Source organism: Melanostigma gelatinosum, assembly GCF_949748355.1.
Source record: "Melanostigma gelatinosum genome assembly, chromosome: 15".
Taxonomy (NCBI): Eukaryota; Metazoa; Chordata; class Actinopteri; order Perciformes; family Zoarcidae; genus Melanostigma; species Melanostigma gelatinosum.
Genome location: NC_136648.1, coordinates 16,947,859 through 16,970,490, shown reverse-complemented (window position 1 = coordinate 16,970,490; position 22,632 = coordinate 16,947,859). Strand labels below are relative to the sequence as shown.

Genomic DNA, 22,632 nt, shown 5'->3' with positions numbered 1-22,632 from the left:
TTCAACTTTGATTGACAATTGCAGTTGACGCTGTCTGCAGGGACATGCGTTGCTTGTTCTGTGGCTCCTTTACAATAAAAATCACTCCATGTTCAGGGATTAGGGAATGGTGGTAGGGCTGGGCGACATGGAGAAAATCAAATAGCACAATATTTTTGACCAAATATCCCTGTATCAATATTGCAAGGATAAGGGTTGACCATTGGTGCTTTCACAACATATTTATACAATACAATTTCTGATAAATAATCATCAGCTGAATGTAAAGACATTGGTTGGCTATGGCAGAAACAAATGGCACAGAAAACTGGGTTTGATTTCATTCAAATGTTTAGGGTTGTAACTCTAAACTGCTTAACTATATTCACTCCTTTTTTTTGCATTCCAACCCAACATGCATGCTGGTTCAGCGCCACACTGCCAGTCATGAAACAATGGTGAGGAAATAGTGAATACTATATTCATTGATGGCCTAAAGTTTGTTAAAATAAAAAATACTGTAATAACCCCAAAATATACTGTACGCACCATGTTGGTGTGTTTTTTATGTAACTGCTAAAAATCCAAATTCCCAACAAAATGCAGATGAAATGCCCTCCGTGTCCTCAATAACTCTGCTGAGAGATGTTCTCTGCCAAGTATGAAATACACGAAATACTAAAAGGGAGAAGGTTACATTTCCCCATGCTGACTGTCGGCACGTGGTATTGAACATTACAAATCAAATCCAGAAACGTGGGTTGCTGAAACACCACTGCAAACGCAAAACACCACACACAGTTTAGACTAAATGTGAAAATTATACTGTTTGCAAAGGTGCACTGCGTTAGATTGCACAGGTCTTATGACATTACATTATGTTCATCACCATTACGATGATATGCTGTCTGCACGTTATGGCAACTAAAAAAAAAGCCTCAGGAATGCATTCATACAAAAACAGAATGGATGATGATGTACTGCCTAGCATTGTTGGTTTTAAGGGTCTGTGGCTGTGTGAGGCTTTCTGCTCTGATGTTAGGGCCGTGGAGAGCGTGGCTGATAATGATCAGTTATCAAACAAAACTGTACCGGCCTTTATTAGGCGCCCTCATTTCTCTCTCGCCCTTTTTCTCTTTGACTTCAGTCTAACTGACTGACTGACCAATGGCCACGACTGCAGGCAGCGCTGGTCAGGGATTCACACGTTTAGATTCTCTTTCCACAATTTCCTTCATAACAAAATGTTTTCCTGCCATGAATCAGGAAACGATTTGCATTTTTAGTAACTGCATGGCCCCCACCAATTTACAAGTTAATGTCTTCATAATAATCTCTAATTTGTGTTGATGGTTTTCGTAATAAAATAAAGCCTCGGAGTGGAGACGATTAAACGAGGAATTGTCCTGCGAGAAATCTGCTGAATATTCATTTCTTCACCAACATAAAGATGTCAGACAACAAGTGATCACTTGGGGGAGCTAGCATGCAGTGGAAGACTATCCCATTGTTTATTGACAGATAAATAAATGATTGTTTGTTGGTCCCCCAGACAGAAAGGGGGAAAAAAAGACACTGTCAATAACTTCAACAGCCCTGCACAGTCCTTGCTTGGTGGAAAGTTGTTTAAGGGCTTTGGATTTATTTGACAGCGCTGCCTAGAGATGTTGTCTCAGGCAGCACATAAACCACTCGATGATAGAACTGAATATAAATGAAAATGATGTCAATTAGCTGATAGAAATGTGGTTCAAAAAAGCTCGGCAGGCTCGCTCTGACCCCTCATGGTTGCATTATCTTTTACTTCTCCAATTACGCCTGCTTGTGTGTTGTTTCTTTTTCTTCATTTCGTTGTTGCCTGGAACCTATAGTAATGGGTTGTGATGATCAACTTTGTTGATGTTTTTGTGCGGCAAATTTTCAGGTGCTCGCGTCCCCTGACAGCGAGTTGAGTTTAATCTGTCATGAGTGAAGTCTTATAAATACGGAGAGTAGAGCGACTGTCACACATTCGAGGATTAAACTGTAATCTTGAATTGTGAAATTAATTTCATTTGTAAACAATTGTTTCTCATTTATTGGGCTATCTATGCAGAGCAGACCCAATTGCATCTGCTTTTATACGCCAACTAGATTGATTTGAATGTCTTTGGGTGAAAAGGAAACCAGGCTCTCTGCTCTGTCAGTGGAGCTGTCCACAGCAGTGGTGCTGAAATCATTCTTGGCACTGAGCTGGTCGTGCAGCTCCCTGAGGCCAAGTGTGGAGCTGCGCTGTCTGGCCTTTTTAAAGTCCATTGTCAGAATCGCCCTGCTGCAGAAATGTGTTTCCCTCTACATTTATTTCTTGAATTTCTTTCTATTCTATGTTTCCTCCTCTTTTCCCCCCTTTTATCCTGCTCAGAGGCACCATAGAATTGCGCCGATCGGGACTTATTGTGGTAATATAACATGCTTCCCATTAACTTACCTATGATCTTTATTATTGTATTGTTACTTATTATTACGATTGTGGTTATCCATGGGCGTGCACTCTATTATGTAACAATTAATGATGCATAAATTTGACTTTTTCTCTCTGGTACAGATTCCAATACCTCAGCTCAGAATCCAAGCATACTAAGAGGGAGACGACATGAGGAGAGAGATCATTGTGCCGTTATGAACTGAGAAAGGGTCCCCCAGTGATATATGTAACTGACAGCGGAAAATATAGATTATTTTAATGACATTGAGGAAGAAACTGTATTCAATCTCACATAATAGATACCGACCTTGCAGAATGGATTGGTGCGGCCGTTACACGCCAATCCGTAGGCATCTCTGTACGTCCCAAATATGAAGAGAAATATTATGTTTTTCTTATAATATGAAAATTGAGCACGTCATTTACTTTGTAAATGGTGCCAAGTACGCTTTATACCCTAACAGTGAGAGCACCGATTTTGGTCGAAAGGGATCTGTCGACAAAACAAAAGGAACAAAATCCCCCAAAATGTAATCATTATGAAATTAACGTTTACTGATAAAAATGTACTATACTTTTGCCTATAATCTGACTAAATGATCTGGCAGCACTTCATGTCTTGATGTTCATTTTTTCATAATGAACAAAAGCGTGATCTCAGAATAAGCTTGCACAGATGAATTTCCTGGAGCAATCAAAATATTTCATGATTTACTGTATCATTTATGATAAGCATCATTTGGGATTTAAGATAAAAAATGGATGATTTTACTCTGAAGTTCAGCCATTGCTCTGTTTATTCCTGTGAAAACAACAAACCCCTTAAGATGATAGTGAAGGCACTGCCACCCATTACAACGAAGACATTGTACTGATGCCAAACACAATCTCCCCTCTGCCGTCGACGCACGTTTCCCTCCGTCTTATCTCAGAGCGTTCAGCTCCTTTCCCTCCAACAGATGACTGGTTCAAAAAGCCAGGAGCTCTGCAGAGGCTGCTCATGACTTCTGAGGAAAAGCTCTCTTCAGAACCAGAGGGCTACGCGCGCGCGCGTGTGTGTGTGTGTGTGTGTGTGTGTGTGTGTGTGTGTGTGTGTGTGTGTGTGTGCGAGCAACAGAAATAAGGCAGGCAAGCTGTGCTAACAACAATGTGGATTGTGTGTGTGTGCACAGATATGTGACACACGGTGAGAGAGTTACAGCACAAACAATGTTTTTTTGGGAACGGGAACTATTTCTGCTCTATGTGGGAGGACGGTATAGCACTGCTTCTCAAGAGCCAGCCCAGCAGCAACCCTTTGTTTTATTGGCAGACAATACAGCAGTATTGGCTTACAATATAGCGGAGTTAGTGTGATTTTTATTCGTATAGATATGCAAATCCTAAACTGCAATGCACAGAACATGGTCAGTCACGAATGTATACATGTATATTTAACCATGATAAGACAAAAAATTGCCCCAGAAAACAACTCCACTGACACCTGAAAGTATTTTGCTCTTCATACATTGATTCCTGTTTCCATTTCCGGTGTAATAGACTTGCCAGTAATGAGTGCCCACAGTGATCTGATCCGAACTGACAGGACTCCATATTATCAGTGCGAGCTCGGTGAAGCGCGGCGGGAAGTGGAGCCTGGTACAACTAAATATAGGTCCAGGTGGACAAAGCCTTGAGCTCTCCTTTGTATTACCACGGAGGGAGCGGAGGGAATGGGGATGGGGAGAGGGAGGGGGGGGGGGGCGACTGCAGATAAGAATTTTGCACAATTGGAGCTCCAAACTTTTGCTAATGAAGGAAGTTGTTGCTTCTTTTTGTCCCCATTTTTGTATAGTTTCACGATGCTTTAAATTACACCTTTTTGAAGATATTGAAGAACAAATGATTGTTTCCAATCTGACATTTTTTGACGTTTTACTTCTTTTATTTTGATGTTGAAAAATGATGTCTGATCCTCCAGTCGTTGTTTGCCCGTGCATGCACATGTGCGCCCCAGTCCTATCCATAACTTCAATAAATTCATGACTAAACGCCGCACGCTGTAGGCGGGAGTTTTGGGAGCTGCGGGTGATGAGACTGCCACTCCGAAAGGCAAGCCGAACCTCCCACATCGCAGCCGTCCACAGTTTCCTGCACATCAGCTGAACCCGGCGCTGTCTGCACCCACGGTCTCTTACATTATTCTAACTAATCACTTGATATCCTTGAACACTTGATACGTCTCTCTCTCTCGCTCCACCCTCTCTCTCTCTCTCTCTTGGTCTGCGTCTCTCTCTCGCTTTTTTATTCTGCACCTGTCAACGGCGGACGCCGGGCGCGCGTTCCTCTTCTTCTTCCCTCCTTCCCCTCTTTATTTTGCCGTAATGACTTCTGGAAAAGACGCGAACGGGCCGGGGAAAGCGGCTCAGCAGCAGGACCAGGTAGGACTTCACACGAGCTGTTCACTTCTGTTCTCATATAATCAGTTGTTGGCGTTTTCCTCTCTTAACAAGCGCGCGCGCGTGTGTAATAGCAGCGGCGAAAACTGCTGATTTTAATCGGACAACCAAAATATTCGATATGTATGCTGTTTTCTGGCTAGGTTGGAGTTACGCACCGACTTCCAAACTTCTTCCTAAATATTTAATGAACTCATATTTGTAACCTCAGCCCACAGGTGTAGCATCTATACCATGATGACCTGTGCGGGGTCCTGTCTCATGAGTAATTGTACTCTGTGAGAACGTCTTCTGGTCTTCTCATACAAGGTTTAGCTTTTGTTTGGTTTCAGGAACAACATCTTTTTTTGTTTTGTTTCTGCACCAAAGATAAAAGTTTGTATGCGTCAGACAGATGCGTGTTAAATTGAGTTAAAATTGAGCTTTGTATGAGGCCCCATAGGCAACAATGTGAAGGGATGCAATGGCACAATCCACTTCATGGGTTTACATAACTGAGCTCCCGCCATTTCATTTAGTTTGAAAGGTGCTTCACAGAGTTAAACTCATGTTTGCTCGCAGTGAAGTCGAAACATCAACAGTAAATCTAGTTGCACAACAGCTGTTGATTATTAAGCATTTGTCTATGGTAGCCTATATGTTTTCGGCCCTGAATATGTGAGATTTAAAAAAAAAAGGTCAGTTTCATCAGTTGAGGTGAAGGTTCTCTCCATTATACATAATTGCTGCTTGGGCAGGATATATTTAGTGATACTCCCTTCAAGTGAATTTGAAGAACCTCAACAGCGTTTGCCGGTTTCTTGTTTACTTGTGCACTTTCTCAACAGCGTGAGGATATATCTCTCGTGTCTATGCGGACAGCAACTTTTGAATATTTTAAAGTGTTTTGTTTTTTAACGTCCTGTTCATACATTTATGAAAGTGGCGGTGCAGTCGACTGCAGCACAGCAGATCCTCAACCATGTTTAGATCAGAAAGAAGGGAGCCTAGGCATCTCATGGTGGTTGAGAGGAAAACTTGGATGTGAGACTTGGAGAAGACAGCTCACAGAGAGTAAAACGCACATTATGCTCATCTGCATATGTCACAGTGCACGGTTACCATTATGTGCGTTCAGCAATCATTTGACCTTTGATAATGAAACAGAAAGATGCATCTTTATTCGCTCCGGCCTCGACTTCTTGTCCCCTTTTTCAGAGTGCACAGTTTGTACAAGCAACACAATTTCCTGTTGAACAGGGAGCTCGGAAAACGATATACCCCCTCCCCGTCGCTGACGCCGTGACCTTGCTCGAGTAATATCAGTTTCAAATGCAAATGCCAGCCTGCGTGTGTACTCTTTAATGAGAGAGATGGGAATATCAGAACACAGGAAGCGACCGCGCCGAGCCCAAGAAGCACATCTGAGATTTGAACTCCAGCCTCTCTGGACTGCAACGTCGCTGCTGCTGACTAGTGGAGGTTTCAATGCAGTTGGCCGACGTGTTGTGGGCACCATGGCTCTTTATCCAGCTTGAATCTTGAGAATGTACGCGAATGAATTCAAGCTTATCTTATATTCCCCCTTTGCAAATGCTGAGCTGCCTTTTTATTATGGCAGTCATTACTGGCTCAGCAAGTGCACCCCCATATTGTTTATCTGATACGGCATCGCTGTCCGTCTCTTTTGTTGAGCACCCCCGCAAACAGCCCCCTCACCCTGTTGCCGATCGTGATGCTATAAAGGCGGACCGGAATTGCCACCACAGTGTCGCTCTCTGTCTGTTGTTTATAACCATTAACATACTCGCTGCTTTTGAACTCCAGGTCATTGTCTTGTTCAAGGTAGCACTTGCACAGTATCTATTTCCAGCAGACGAGCCGTCATTTAAAACACAAGCACCCATCCACACTGCGGGGATCAAAGGTGACTCATGCAGTATAAGACCTCTTACATAATTGATGAGATGGGCAGACTCTGCTGTGATTAAATAAAATTCGAATTTTTTCGTGAATTTTTTTCAACTCCCTCCCCATCTTTCATCCTTCTAAATGCGTTTGGTCTGCCTGCAATTATTCAGAAAGGATAATGGGTCTCTTATCTTTCTTTCAACTCAAAATTGGTTTAATTTTCATGGACATTTCTAGGGAAAAATAACGTTCAGTTTGAAAAGGAAGAGGAAAAAAAAGAAACGGCAGCGAGGGTTACTTCCAGCTGATCCATTCTTGAGTGATTCAACTTCAGTCGCGTTGTTGTGCGCTGCAGTTCTTCTGATGATTCAAATATATTGTGCCAGTTTTGTCCAGAGGCAGGCGGTAATTCAGATCCCCTAAGAAAACCCTTATTTTCCTCGGTCGTGCCTTTTTCCCCGTCGATTGATTCAGCAGGCCTCGTTTTTTGCTTTTCTCATCTCCCTCCATGTCACACTCTCACTACATGTTATTAATTCTTACAAAGACCAATGCAGAGCCCCACGAAGCCCAGAAAGTATCTACTCATACTGCCAAGTTTGGTCTCTTGTCTCTTTCACATTTCCTATTTGTATGGATCTTTTCCTGCAGATTCTTACTTCTAATATCTGAAGCATGAGCTCAAATATTTATTTATTCTTCAACACAGATGGGGAGGGATTTCCTCCCCATCTGTTTTGTGGATTCTTTTAAAGAATTATCTTCAGGAAGAGTTGCCCAGGAAGTCGAAATGCTTTCAATTATGGCAACACTTTGACTCTGTCCATAGTTACTTTTTTAGTTTATGCGCTAAACCACTTTATGGTTTCCTTTGTTGGTATACAAGGCTGGACTGGCCATCCACTGGGCACATTCCTGGTGGTCTAACTTACCTTTTGGCCGAGGCAACTGTCTATTTTTTATTTGTCTGACCGGCACTTTAAACGGTAGGCCCATTGTTTTTTTTCAGAATTGACATTAATTGCTATTTACAGACTGTATGGGCTAAAATGCACGAGAAGCCAATTTCTTTTTATACAGTAATTCACTACATGTTAACCATCATGTATTCAAACTTGCATTCATTAAATTGCAACAATAAAGATTATGCGTCCATGCATATACTTGTCACCTCTCACGCTGCAAATTAAGACAATATTCAAGAAAACAGTCATTTTGGAACTTCAAGCTTCTCAAACTTGCTTCTGTTTTGGAAGAAAGACTCTTGGAAGTTAAACTCTTCATCCGTCACCGTCACCTGCACTAAATGTGCAACAGGCTTTGGCATTTTGTTCTCATGACTGCAGTAGAAAATGACAGAACGGTGTTATGATTGAATTATTTTGCATCGTGCTTCGTCATCACATAACCAGTTGTTTCTGCTGGCTCTCTGCTGTAGATGCTGAATGTTCCCCTTCCATTCTGAAAAAGAGATGTCAAGCAGAGGATGTGTTTAGCAGCCTGGGCATGTTAGCATTGTCATCGTGTGAGCATGTTAGCATGCTGATATCATTTACCACAAAACACTGCTGGTGCTAAGTACATCCTCACAGAGCCGCTGGCTGGGCTGTAGACTCTTGGTCTTTGGCGCCACCCTTCAGTTTGCTGTTACTGTATGTTGCAGTCTGTCCTGTGTGTTTCTATGGATTTTGTAGGGTTGTACATGTTAATATATCCACTTAATTACACAATATGTTGCTGTTTTAATTCATATAAAAATACATACAGGTACACTTGGTTTCCAAGCCAAATGAGTACTAGATGAGTACACACACACACCCTCTTGAAGATGTAGAATAGATCCCTCGGAGCGCCTCCCTCTCCAGTCTGGTAATGTATCCGTTCTGACAATAAGACGAGTGCGGCACTCATGGTATTTTTAAATGAGACACGCTGGCTGGGTGTAATTTAATTTAACATTGCCTGCATACTGCTGTAGCTGACTGGAAGAATTTAAGTGGGAAGGGAAGAAGCATCGCCCCAGATATTGAATAATTCATTCCCAGGTGAAATCCGATAATGGCATAAAAGGCAGCGGTCTAAATCATTTAATATTATTTTGAGTTGTTGAGAAAGAACAACATAGTGCACTTCTTCTTACTTACCTCACCAATAAATCCCTGATGCCACTAGTAATACTACTGCAACCACTACTGCTACTAACCTCACTACTACTACTACTACGACTACTACTTATTCAAATATGTCCATCTGTTTTAAGGAAGTATATAGCTGCAATAATCAATATTTATATATTAACAATGAGTCAAATGACTATGTGCTGTAGTAAGAAACCCACAGAGAATTATTATCCGACTCAATTTGTATCTCTGATCATTATCCCCTCAGGTCTGTGGAGAGTTTTAGCGTCTTTTAGCTCATTGTTTTGTTTTTTTATGGCCTGAGGCTGGATTAAACCCACTGTAAACTAGCGGCTCAGCACCAGACAGCAAACACACAAAGTTAGCGACGAGCATTCAGAGCATTTAGCAGCTTAAGAGCCAGATAACTTTCCTTAAGGAGTTTGTGAAGCGCAAAATCAGCTAGAAGGAGAGTCAATATTTGAGATAACGTGACTCCAACTGAATGCTAATGTCACTTTGTGCTTTGGTTCACTGCTGGATGTGCAAATGAGCAACTGTTTGCTCACAATGTTCATCATATCCTTTAGAAAGTCATAATATGTCAGTGTTGAGTTGTCAGCCAAAGAATCAAGTGGCGCTGGACTCCATCTCCTTACATTGACAACTTGCTAAAGTTGGATTCGGAGAGATTGTTGTGCGATTGTCTTCCAGCACGGGAAGACAATCAGATGCAACCAGATGGAGCTTCGCTGGAGGATTTTTTGAAAGTAGTTTGCTACTTGTTTGCTTGTGATGATACTTGTAAGAGCAAAGTGTAATTAGCCGGGAATGAAAATGTTCCTGAACCCTTTCATTCCTTGTCTGTTAGACGACTACACAGAACAGCACTGAAGTCAACGATCAGCTGTTCTCTTTACTTTGGGTTATGTGAGCAACTTCAACTAAACTCTGTCTCCCCTCTTCTTCTGTTTTTCGAGAAAAAAAAAATGATTTCTTCACTTTGTAAAATTACTTTTACAGAAAATACATTCCACAATGTGACATTTACTATCTTACAGTACTTCTCCTCAGCGGGTATCGTCAGACATATTGATTATGTGATTTGGTTAACTGTACACTCCACAGTACCAGTGGTGGCTGGTTGAAAATGTTCTAGGTAGGGCCATCCTATCAATTTCAGCAAACATCCCAGTATGATTTAATGCAAAAAAATGTAAGTATCAAACACTCATTATTACTTGGCAGTTAAATATTTAACATTTATTCCAACACGAAAACAATCAGTAAATAACACTTATATAATATAACATGTTTTTTATTGAGATGCCCCTATGGACCTTGTTATAGGAGGTAAAGATCAGGAGAAGTAAACATGAAGTGTAATTATGAATACTGATGTTAAATTAAGCTATGATGAGTTTTCACTGTTAATTTAACATCTCTATTACATGTTGATGCCTCCATGACCAAGTTAAGCAGATGAGACTGAGGACAGCTATGTAGAAGAACAGATGTTCACTTTGCATCATATGTAGCTTGACAGAGTTCTTATGTGTGTCCTGGTGTTCTCATGTTTCCTTACCTCCTCATCCCTCACTCCCGTAGCTGTCGTGCTGGATCCGTACCCGTTGTTTTAAAAAGCTAAATAAGTTATTAGCATGACGTCATCCAGCTAGCCAAACCTGTCTGGTGTACAGCTAGTAGTGAAGCTTCGCATGTAGTCTGCTGTCTGATTGTGAGGTCAGGCTGATCTGATATCAGCTCTTTGGCTGCAGAATCTCCGCCAAAGTTCTCCTCTCAAACGGGTCTTGGAGGAGGAGTGCTCGCGCTGGCTCGCCTGTAGAGACTTCTCCTGACGAGAACGCGCAGCTGTGGGCCTGATCGTTCTGGCCCCACACTGAATCTATTTGAGCGCGCTGATTGGCTAAATTGTATGTCACTCATTTATAACTTTAATCAGCAATTGGCTAAACTGCTTCATAGACTCTTTTGGGCCAAAACGATTCGGCCCCCCCAGCTGCGCGTTCTCAGACGTGTCTACACACAGGCGGAGAGGACGAGCAGGAAAAGCATATATTTTGCGCAGATATCATATATTTTACATACATTACTGGGTACATTCCACAGTTCAAAGACACAAATATTGACAATTTGTATAATTTATGATTATTATCCGTGTGGCTCATGGGACCAGGCCCCATGGCCCTCTATTGACCAGCCGCCACTGCACAGTACGTAGTGGCATGTCCTCAATTCACAATTTTGTGCTTGTCTCTACTTGTCGGAGGGGATCGCTTATCAGCAAACACATTGACTTTACAATATCTCGTCTCAACAACATTTCGTTTTCTTTGTCTTATACTCAGTTGAGTGTAAACCTCACACTCCACATTTTGCGAATGGGACAAAGACGGGCTGGAAAGACGGAGACATGCTGATGCGCTACCATCCATGAACCCAAAAGCCAGCTGGCATAAATTCATAATCTCATTCATGAATGCCCATAATTTATTGATGCTGTTCCAGAGGAAACGTTTATCCCATATGTCCGAAGGTTACTGCTTCACTCATCGAGTTTGACTCTGTACTCAGACAGCGACTACATTACAGTGGAGTGATATATATCGAGTATCGAGGGGTCCGATGTCTGCAGCTGCAAGGTTGCTTTCCTTTCAAATGTCAGTTTTCTTCCGTGTCATATTTGTTAGTCGGTTAATTCCGCAAGACTCCGGTCACATTTCCCACGTGACACTCGGCAGTAATATTAGTACCTGCTGTACTGCACAGCACAGCCAGCACCATCTTCACTGCAAATCTGACTCAAACGACTCTCTTGGTTCCCTTGGAAACCAGGTGCTCAGAGATCAGTAAAGATCCATTTCACACTTCAGCAGAGACAAAGAGATGGTTCGACAGAGGGAAAGTGGGACGCAGAGAGGATTAGAGAGAGAGAGAATGGGAGCATCTTTTAAGCTTCACCTTAAAAGATGCTTCATTTTCATAGACACTTCATCTAGAAACAAAAAAGGAAAATAGTAACAAATAGATTGAGAAGAAATGGTGTCGCTTCCCCTCATGGGATTCTCTACCCCTTTAGAGTCGTCGGTACTGAAATGCACAGAGTTTGTTTAGATGTGGCGCCTGTAGAGAAGAGGGTGAAAATGGCTCCGGCTCTCATTTATTGATGCAGCTTTTATTGTTATCAGCTGTATGGCATGCCTGCCTGCTCTTCACACACACTAACAGAGACGGCTTCATGCAGACAGCCAGGAATACCTCGCCGTGTCTGAAAACGCTGCCAAAGGTCAAGATTTCCTTTTAGCACACGGACACGCTTTTTTGCCTCGTTAAGAGCTCTTCAGTAAATGTCAGCATCCAGGGAATACAAGAGATTGCAGCTGTTTGTTGCATTCTTTAATAAGCCCAGCATTGGGGAAATCAACTGATATGAAGTTAGATTCTGTGCGTCTCTTAAGGGATTTCATTTGCTGGAAACAATGGAGGTGTTGGCGATTCATACATTTCATGTGACATTTTATATGCCCGAGTTCGGAAGCTCCCAGCTCATTTGTGGTTGAGTGGGTGGGTGAAATGTTCCACACTGCACAAAAGGATAAAGCAGTCTGCGGGGATAAAGCAATCAGAGCTAAGACACTTTAATAGCAGTGGATTGTAAGAGGGAACAGTGCTATTTTAAAAAGCATACGCTTTTTTTTCTCTCTCTTTTTTCCTCCTTTCTTTGCTCTCTTCCTCTCCTTCTTCTCTACTTTGCCGTCTTTCCTTTTCTTCCTTTCTCTCTCTTCTCTTCCTTTCTCTCTCTTCTCTTACTTCTCTCTTCCCTTTCTCTCTCTGCGATTCGTTGTTGCTTGCTGCGTTCGGTGGTTGCGTTGTTGCGTTCGGTGGTTGCGTTGTTGCGTTCGGTGGTTGCGTTGTTGCGTTCAGTGGTTGCGTTGTTGCGTTCAGTGGTTGCGTTGTTGCGTTCAGTGGTTGCGTTGTTGCGTTCAGTGGTTGCGTTGTTGCGTTCAGTGGTTGCGTTGTTGCGTTCAGTGGTTGCGTTGTTGCGTTCAGTGGTTGCGTTGTTGCGTTCAGTGGTTGCGTTGTTGCGTTCAGAGGTTGCGTTGTTGCGTTCAGAGGTTGCGTTGTTGCGTTCAGAGGTTGCGTTGTTGCGTTCAAAGAGGGGGACAGCTTAGAAAGGGGGACAGAGGCAAGAATACCTGGCAACCCGGTGCCAGGAATCTGCCTCGTGGGAAGAGTATGCGTAGTAGGAAAAGCGGGATAGGGGAGGGGGACAGAGGAGAGGGAACCTGGCAACCCGGTGCCAGGAATCTGCATAGAAAAAGCAGGATAGGGGAGGGGGACGGAGGAAAGAAGACCTGGCAACCCGGTGCCTAGGTACGGCAGAAGAAAGGAGGTGTAAGAACAGTGGAGGGACAGCTTAGAGGGGGGGGGGCAGTTTAGAAAGGGGGACAGAGGAAAGAAGACCTGGCAACCCGGTGCCGACAGCTTAGAGGGGGGGGGGGGGCAGCTTAGAAAGGGGGACAGAGGAAAGAAGACCTGGCGACCCGGTGCCGACAGCTTAGAGGGGGGGGGGGACAGCTTAGAAAGGGGGACAGAGGAAAGAAGACCTGGCGACCCGGTGCCGACAGCTTAGAGGGGGGGGGGGGACAGCTTAGAAAGGGGGACAGAGGAAAGAAGACCTGGCGACCCGGTGCCAACAGCTTAGAGGGGGACAGAGCAGCTTAGAAAGGGGGACAGAGGAAAGAAGACCTGGCGACCCGGTGCCGACAGCTTAGAGGGGGGGGGGCAGCTTAGAAAGGGGGACAGAGGAAAGAAGACCTGGCGACCCGGTGCCGACAGCTTAGAGGGGGGGGGCAGCTTAGAAAGGGGGACAGAGGAAAGAAGACATGGCGACCCGGTGCCGACAGCTTAGAGGGGGGGGGCAGCTTAGAAAGGGGGACAGAGGAAAGAAGACCTGGCGACCCGGTGCCTGGGTATAGGCAGAAGAAGGGTGGTGTAGGGGAACGGTGAAGGGACGGAGGGGTGATTCCGGCCAAAAGGTGGGATGGAATGCTGTGGAAATAGAAGGGAGGAAGATAGAGTCGTCTCTTGCTGCTTTGGAGAGTTGAGTTTGCCTGAGGTGGTGGAGGGGGATGAGAGGTGAGGCTCTGCGACCTGGCAACCCGGAACTTTGTGGGTTGGGGGCGGAGTTTCGGGGTGCGTGGTGGCGTCACGGTCGCTGCGTCACGCCAGTGTGTTTGCATGTAGGTACGTGTTTGTTTTTCCCTAACGTGACTTTGGGAAAGTTGTGAGGAGTTGGCACTGCTTGCTTGTTGCGTCGATGATGTGAGTAACAGGAGGACGGCCGTGAGTCCGAGTCTTCGTATTGTCAGATCTCTTCGTATTGTCAGATCCTGGCGGGTGGATGCAGCTGGTCGGCGAGGTGGAGATCGCGGGTTTGGCTGCCCGGACCCTCTCGATGCGCTTTGCGGCGTCCTCTGCGTGGTGTTCCGGTTGCGAGTGCAGAAAACGCGAGTGTGCCGAGACTTAGAGTGGGTAGGTATTCATAGGAGTGTGGCCGGAAGTGGGCGAGTGGCTGAGGTGTGGTCCTGCTCCTGAAATTCAGCTAAGTTTTATCTCCAATATAAAAAGAATGAAGCCTCTACCTAAATCTATGTGTATAGATACGGAGGTTTAACCAGTGGAGCTTCCTAAAGATTGCACTGAAATGGATGGGGTGTTTCATCATAACAACTTTCCACAGTGTTGACACACCACGTTCATTTTCAACCTCAATTCAGATCATTTAGCATGATGGTGGCTCCAAATGGCTTTCGCTAGTAGAAAATTAGATCTTCGCTATTTAAACTTTACCAACCCAAGCCTATGGGCTACGTGCAAATGAACAAAACCAGCCTGAAGATGGTGTTAAATACTCTTTTTAGGATTCAACCCTTGGTGAAGACGATAAAATACATGCAGATATAAACACAGTGTTGAGATTTAGGATTAAAGTACATTTACTCAAGTACTTGTGTGCACCTTTATGCCTCTACTCGACTACATTTACTTCACTGCATTTATTTGACAGGTTAGTTTACCAGTAACTTTGCAGATTGACATTAATAATACAAAATATAATAAATGAATAAGTGTTGTATTACTATAGATGAAGTTACCAAGCTGTGTTTCTAGTTAGAAATAACCGTTTGACATTAGAGTGATGTTTACACTTGAATGCATCAACACAATTATATGTGTATTTTATTTTGCAAAAAGGCTATTCTGCACAAAGAGTACTTCTACCATTGGTACTTAAAGAGTATTGTACTGCTAATGCTTTTGTACTTCTTCTCAAGTCATTTTTAAAATGTATTTTACACATTCGATTTGTCTTTATTGTTTGTCTTGGGCATTTGAGAAAAGACGTGCAGCATAGTACACAGCGACAGACAGCCTCTCCATATACACACAGTGTATCTCTATTCTACACCGTTGTACTCGCACTTTTACTTCCGTAAGAAGGTCTGAGTACTTCTTCCACCGTTGCACGTAAAAGCACACACTAACACACTCTTAGGTAAATTGGATGGGGAATATGAAATTGAACTATAACCAAGCCGTGCCATTTGCTCCATCGACACCTAGAGGTGTCCCATTACCTCTCCCACCAAAAGTCAGGAGAGAACTCGCCGGCACGAAAGAGCTTGGAGTGATTTCCAAAGTAATGCTGCCTACAGACTGGTGTGCAAGAATAGTTCCTGTACTAAAACCTGATGACCAGAGGTTCTACTATGTGTCGACCTGACAAAGTTGACCACTAAGTCAACAGAGAGGGACATGTGCGTTCATCAGGGGATCACACTCTTGGAGGGCGCCAAAGTATTCTCTAAACCGGACACAAGTTTGGCGTTTTGGCCCACTTTGCAAAAAGATATTCATTACTCCATTTGGGAGATATTGCTTTGGCATCTACACTGCACCAGAACATTTCCAAGAGAGAATGCCTCAGCTGCAGAAAAGCCTCGACAAAGTCGTTTTCCAGATGGATGATGCAAAAACCTAAGGCTCAGCACGGCGTGGGGTGAATGGCAGTGTTAAAGTCACTGGACCAAGCAAGTGCGACGCTGAAAAGTGAACTTGTCTTTCAAGTTTCTGGTACAGATCAACAACAAGGTGAGAGCTGACACCAACACAGAGGAGCCCACTAATGTGAGTGGGGTGAGAAGGCTTCCGGGGATGATTCATCATATCGACAAATACCCCCTTAGAGGAGCAGAGGAGACGGTTACCGAGGGAGTGCAAAGAACATTTGCATCTGGGAAAATTTATAGCGCAGGGTTTTTGACAGCATCAAATGAGTATTGAGCGAACCACCAGGTTTGGCACTTTTCAATCCCAGGGCACAGACAATAGTCTCCGCTGATGCATCGGCGTATGGACTGAGAGCTCCAGAAACGAGAGGATGGCACATGGAAACCGGGTGCCTGAACAAAGATCTGCTACAATAAATAAAGGAGGCTTTTAACCATTGAGCCATTCTCAGACTTGATTTGGCTTCTTCCCCTTCTGGGATCAAAGAACGTGAACGAGACTGAGAACGAGACTGATGAGATACTCATGCTCTGCTGCACACGTTCCAGGACAGAACATTGTAACTGTGAGCCATTGTCGTCCTCAGAAATGCGACAAATCAGAGAGCACCAAAACAAAGGTGAGGAAACGGGTGACGCAGTACGTGTTAGCAGTTGGCCTCACACATTTAGCATGAAGTGGCCGTGGCTCGACTCGAATCACACGACTTCATAACATGGTGGAGGGAGTGTAACACGTGTGCAAAAGAACAGAAACACAACTGCATACTGAAATTCCCGACAAACCATGGCAAATGGTTGGTTCTCATGGAAACAACAGCCAGTATTTAGTGATGATCTGCAACCATAATATAACAGTTTGATCTTCTCTCCCCAGCTATTTTTTTTTTCTTGACACAACTGTTCCTGTCATTTTTAATGTGAACACTATGAATGCCTTCATCCCCATTCAAACTAAATCACGTCTCCATCCCTCTCCATGATGGCGTCTTTCCTGTGAAGCCGTGAATATTGCCGGTGATGGTTAATGGCCGTATTCATTTCAACTGGATGCTGTTTTATTGAGGAGTTTATAGTGAAAAAAGGAAAAACGTCCAACAGCATTTGATTGCCTATCGATTAAAATTGCGGAAAAGCTCCCTGACCTCTGATTGAATAATTGGGTGTCTGTTTACAGAAATGCCAAGCGCTGGAGGGAAGCTGCTCCTGCTCATCAAGTCGTCTGCATCCTGCGTTTCCACAACCTGAATTAGCCCACGGGGCCTGTGGAAGATGTATTTAAGATTCTAAAAGGAGGCTGTCTGAAATTATTACCATGTGCCTCCTGTGCTCCAGCACAATGAGCATGCTGGATTTGTTGTGGGTGGAAAGAAAAGACTGGAACTAAATATTTACTCGCATGGCTCCCGGGCTGGTATCAAAGTGTCTGAAAATATTCTGCTGAGAGACACGTTGCCTCTGTTATGTGGCGTAGAACCAGCTGCTGTCACATTTGTAGAGTACCTCTCCGTTAGGTACAGGCTGCCCTGAACTAGATAGCGGACTGGGCTGCATTCAAGTCTGCCTGCACTGATTGGTTTGCCATTTTCAGGGCAGAGATAGGGGGGGGGGGGGGAATAAGTAAGCAGATGCAGAAACAAGACTCTGATCGCTTGTCAAAGCCTCTTATTGTTTCATTTCTGGCTTGATTCAGAGGCCCGATCTCTGTCAAAGGCAACTTCAACAGCATGTCTTTCAGGGACATTGATATCTTATGAATTTAGGATACACCTGATCGTGAAAAGCTTACCTCTGCAGTAATAAATCAGCGTCTTGCCGTGCCTGCTGTTTTTTCTATGTGTCCTCACTGTCTTCAGTATTGATTTGCTGCCCTTAGAGATAGGAGGTGCACATGCAGTGTAAATGCACACAAACACACACACAGCTACGCTTAAAACATTTAAATAAAAAGTAACTTGCAATGTAGTAATTTAAAGTCTGAATAGATATAAAAAACATCATCTCGGCTCCGATAGTCGAGCCGTCTGTTGTACTCTCACGTGTACGCACACACCTCATTAACTTGTGGATGGTTCACTAAGCTGCTGCATACTGTATAACCACTAACTGCGGGCAGACAGCTTCTAATTGGTAACAAGGACATCAACAGCTGGACTGATACGGCTGGCTGGAGCCGCTCACTTTCCTCACGGAATGGGTCCGTCTGTCCAAATGCGCGCATAGACCAGAAACCCTGATTTATGACCTGAATCCCTCGAGCTACTGGATGAAGATTTCATTCATTCATCAAATGTGTCTTTAAACATATGTAGGGCTACTCACATGCTAAATGAATAGCAGCTCAGAGTAGCCTTACCTGTCTTGTTATTCATCATTCCCAAAGACTGATTCTCAAAGAATCTCCTGCGATTCATATATTTGTAAAATATCTTACATTGTCTATTGTTAAACATTTAGATATGCAGTACGTCTTTGAGCCACACGAAGGAGCCTGAATGTTTGTATTGTTCTGCTAATTGTTGTCTACATTTAACATTGAATCTAATGTGAAAGGCCAGCGTACATTGATTGTTTTACTGGTGAGAGAAAATGGAAAGATGTGAAAACCAAGTTGCGATTTATCTCTTCGAAATGGCTGGTTTACCTATTCAAGATAATGTGTGGTGGAAATGAGAGTATATGGTCAGGAGCGTTCATTTATGCACACATTTAACAGATAAGGCCGAATGTGAACTTGAGGTGGTGGTTGAGGTGAACTTACTTATAAAGTTTTTCCTGCTTTCTGTTGGACACAGTATTTCAAGGAGTGAATGATGTGTGTGTGTGTGTGTGTGTGTGTGTTTATACGAAGCCCATCTGTTAAATCACACTCTAAAACTCCCCGAAAAATGAGCTCCTGAATCAAAATAGCTCAAGAACCTGCGTGTAGCGCGTACCGGCCGGTCTACAGAGACCACCCTCGCTGCCTCCCGCACTTGAAATGTTGTGTGTGTCCTGTGGACTTTTGCAGTGTATGTGTTTCGAATGGTGCCGATTAGCCATCGACCATCTGCTGAGCTGTGTGAGGCGAGCCGCTCATTATTTTGCCTGTTGTGTCTGCGTTGAAGACCTAGCTCCTCCACAGCTGTCGGGCAAAGCTGCAGGGACTCTTCTCGTGTGCGAGCAGCGGGGAGCAGCTGGTGGACGCGGTGTTACTGCACACAAGTGGCTGAGTTGTCGGCGTCTGTCTGACGGAGAATGAGCTTTCCTCTGGCTCCAACTGTGACAGTGCAAAATACATCTGCCTCGTGTATGTTAGGATCATATCTGAAACGCTGTGTGTCCTTTGTGAAACAGAAAAGCATCACCTGAAGGTCATCGCTCAGCGTCTTTTGGTAATACAGAGAGCAGATCAGGTGACAAATCATGTCTGCTGTTACCTGAAAGCTTTAAAGTTGATGTTTCTTTTGCATCAAAGTAGTGTGATGTGTCATATTGTTTTTCAGGACCTGGTCGGCAGCGCTCCGCCGCAGAGGAACTGGAAAGGAATCGCCATCGCCCTGCTGGTCATCCTCATCATCTGTTCCCTGATTGTCACCTCCGTCATCCTGCTGACCCCTCGTATGTACAATATAGACACACACACACACACACACACACACACACACACACACATATTCCATCATTCAGCGCGTGCAATCCTCCAAGGATACACAACCCTCCTAACTGACGTTTTTATTGTAGTGATTAGAACATGTGTAATCTGCAGCGATATTGCACTCCATGACAGGAAATAGTTTGTCCTTTTATGTAGCACTGCAAAAAGTAAGGAGACGGTTTGAGTGATGCATGGACATCCGACATCTTTTCAGTTTTCAGCCACAGTATGTTTTCCACAAACCAAAATGTTTCCTTCACCGTAACCATATACTAGTTAGCGTGTGTATTGATATTGTGGAAAATTAGAGGTTTTTTTGCGAACATGCATGTGAGCTGCTGCACGTCAACTTGGATTCACACATGCTTATTGATCTTTTGGTGATGCCCTCGACAGGTGTAGATGACAGCCTCGGCCTGAAGAAGAAAGTGACAATAGAGGATGTTTTTGGTCCGGACCTTCACATCCATGACCCAGACGCCAAATGGCTCAGCGGTGAGTGAACAGTTTGGCATTCAGCATCTGCCTCTCATGTCAAAATGCAGAATGTATCCAGACGGTATACACCGTCAGTGTATCTGACCCACTGTCTTGAATTGTCCATGTTGTTATCGTAGTTGTTGTGCATTGTGTGTGATGGTGCCTATAGCCCACATGGGCTTATAACAGTGATGACACATCTTTCAGAAAGGAATATAACTGATTCGGTTGCATGTAACATTACATCGCTAACAAAGAACTTAATCGCCTTTCAATGAAAAAGATTCCCAATCCTCATATAACTTTATTATATGGGAGCGAAGGAATCCGGCTTGAGGGCAGTTTGCAGTTCAAACCATTGAAACTAGTTCTGCTACCATTGATATGTACATTATGGGATATCTAAGGAGAAGTGGTTATTGGATCGTGCTCTGCAGTTACACGATTTGAAAGAGAGAAGAGATGTGTGGTAGTTTGGAGGCTTGAACAGTGGAGCTTTATGGACGAAAACGAGCGGTAAAATATAAAATTCACTTAATCTCCAGTCCCACCAATCGCATAACAGAGGTTTCTCTGCAGGGCAGCCGTTAAACCTAGCTGTCTCCACAGCTGCTGCTAATGTACCTGCATGTAACCGTGAACACAGAGCTTTTTGACTTTTGGGGGAAAACGTTTCTACGTGAGTTTCTACGCTCTCAACATTAAAAAAAGCACAACAATACAGCTCTTTCTGTTTCCATGGCAAACACTTGACCTGGTGTTCCAGCTTTATTTTGCATTACACATTCAGCACGCGGTGTACCAGACGTACAGTAGGATGGTTCAAATTGAACAGATGTAGAGTAGAGCAGGTCTGCTGTGGCCTCTGCCACCGTGGCAAGGTAGCCAGTAGCAAGCGGCCACCTGTGCTCAGAAATGTTGGATCCGCCGACTCAGGAAAAACAGGAAAAGTACTTTTGACTTGGATTTTGGATTTTGTTGTGCACTGTGTAACAGTCTGGACCAGTGTCGTTCTGTGTTGGTAGTAAGTACAACTACTACTGCTAATCACTCATTAACAGAGGTAAGGTTGCAGAGTAATTGATTCATGTCCATGTTACTTATTACAGGATTGAAGCAGCTCTGTATATGTTCGAGGTCTGGTTGTCAACAGTGATCCCTGAAGCACGTTACATAAATTCAATCATAATTATTGTGTGGAAAGGTGTACAGATGGACCTTATAACATCTGGATTTGAGATGCAAATTGGTTTTGGGCTCTCAGAGTTTACCGATATAAAGCCGATGTTTCGAACCAATCACTTTTTGTCATGTGATAGTATTGTTTTTTATTTTCCCCAAAAATCTAAACCCAAGGGCAACTTAATAGCTTTCTTTGGGGGATTAATTTCTGTCAGAGCAAACTGCGACTGTAGTTAAAGCTGCAGGAAGATAAATATGAAGTGACCCTCTTCTATCCTCAAACAACGGTCTCCAGGGTCAAGAATGAACTTGGTCGTCTGCTATTTGATTCAGTTTTTGTTTCTCCAGGTACAAAACACATTTTGAAGTAATTAATGCACATGATACAGCTGGCCATCTAAAATCCGATAAAACAAAAAGAAAAGACAATATATTTAATACTAGATTAAATAGATAAATATATGTTGTGCCATCACTCTCCTCTGGTCTCAATCGCAACAACCTGACAGATTTTACTGTCGGTTTCCCTTCAACACTAAACATTATAGTGTCTTTTAGGGTCATACTGTACAAACAAGCTTTTGAATATGTGTTGTAAAAATACAGTTATTATGATCGTCATTGCTAAGTTGCCATTATATAAAAAAGTTGGAGTTGTGTTTGAAGGCAAACCCCCAGAGGGGAAACAGTTAGTGTTGCTTCTCCGTCTCTTTCCACAGCGCACGCACACACAAGCTGATGCATGAACACACCTTGTGACTTACGTGTGTACATCTGAACGCAGCTGTCTCTATAAATACATTCACATTATCGCCTGCACACACGCAAACCCACGTCTCCCGCTTGTGTGACAGACACTTACGTCTGTCATTGCTGTTCTACTGTGAAGACCGCTCCCCTGATTACTTACATTACCGGCTCATTAGCGTATAATTAGTTAAGTTCCTGTGTCTCTGTGCCCTTCATTCAAGACGGAGATTAGAACGCCCTCAGCGGCCGGCGAAATCCTCACAATCAATTGTGTGACATCGCATCTCGTCAGTTCACTTAATGCAATCAACTTCCATTCGGTGCTAATGACCCTCTGATAAGAAACCCAATGGGACAACCTCACACTTCAGTACTCCTCATCAATATGTTGCGGGCTTCTTTCACAGCGGTGTGTAATTGATCCCGGTTGCTCTTTGATCACTGCTTGCCTCAGTGGTCGTTGGACTCACCGATGAGTTCCTCACACACACTCGGATCCAAAGATGACGCAATCCACCTTCAGATTGATCTCTAAAACAATGAACTGCTGCTGTCTCTCTGACGCGTTTATATTTTTTGCGATATAACACAATGTAAT

At 43.7% G+C, this 22,632-nt stretch overlaps 1 protein-coding gene across 1 annotated transcript in view; it reads left to right on the top strand.

The window, feature by feature from the left end:
• The window catches only part of LOC306789587 (A-type potassium channel modulatory protein DPP6-like), a gene marked incomplete at its 5' end in the record, with an annotated part of 57,405 nt that overhangs the window by 18,121 nt on the left and 16,652 nt on the right, over positions 1 to 22,632 (top strand). The window contains 2 exons of the mRNA XM_079285603.1: positions 19,471 to 19,585; positions 20,019 to 20,117. Coding sequence (XP_079141729.1) covers positions 19,471 to 19,585; positions 20,019 to 20,117 — 214 coding nt within the window. The remainder of the gene's footprint in view (positions 1 to 19,470; positions 19,586 to 20,018; positions 20,118 to 22,632) is intronic.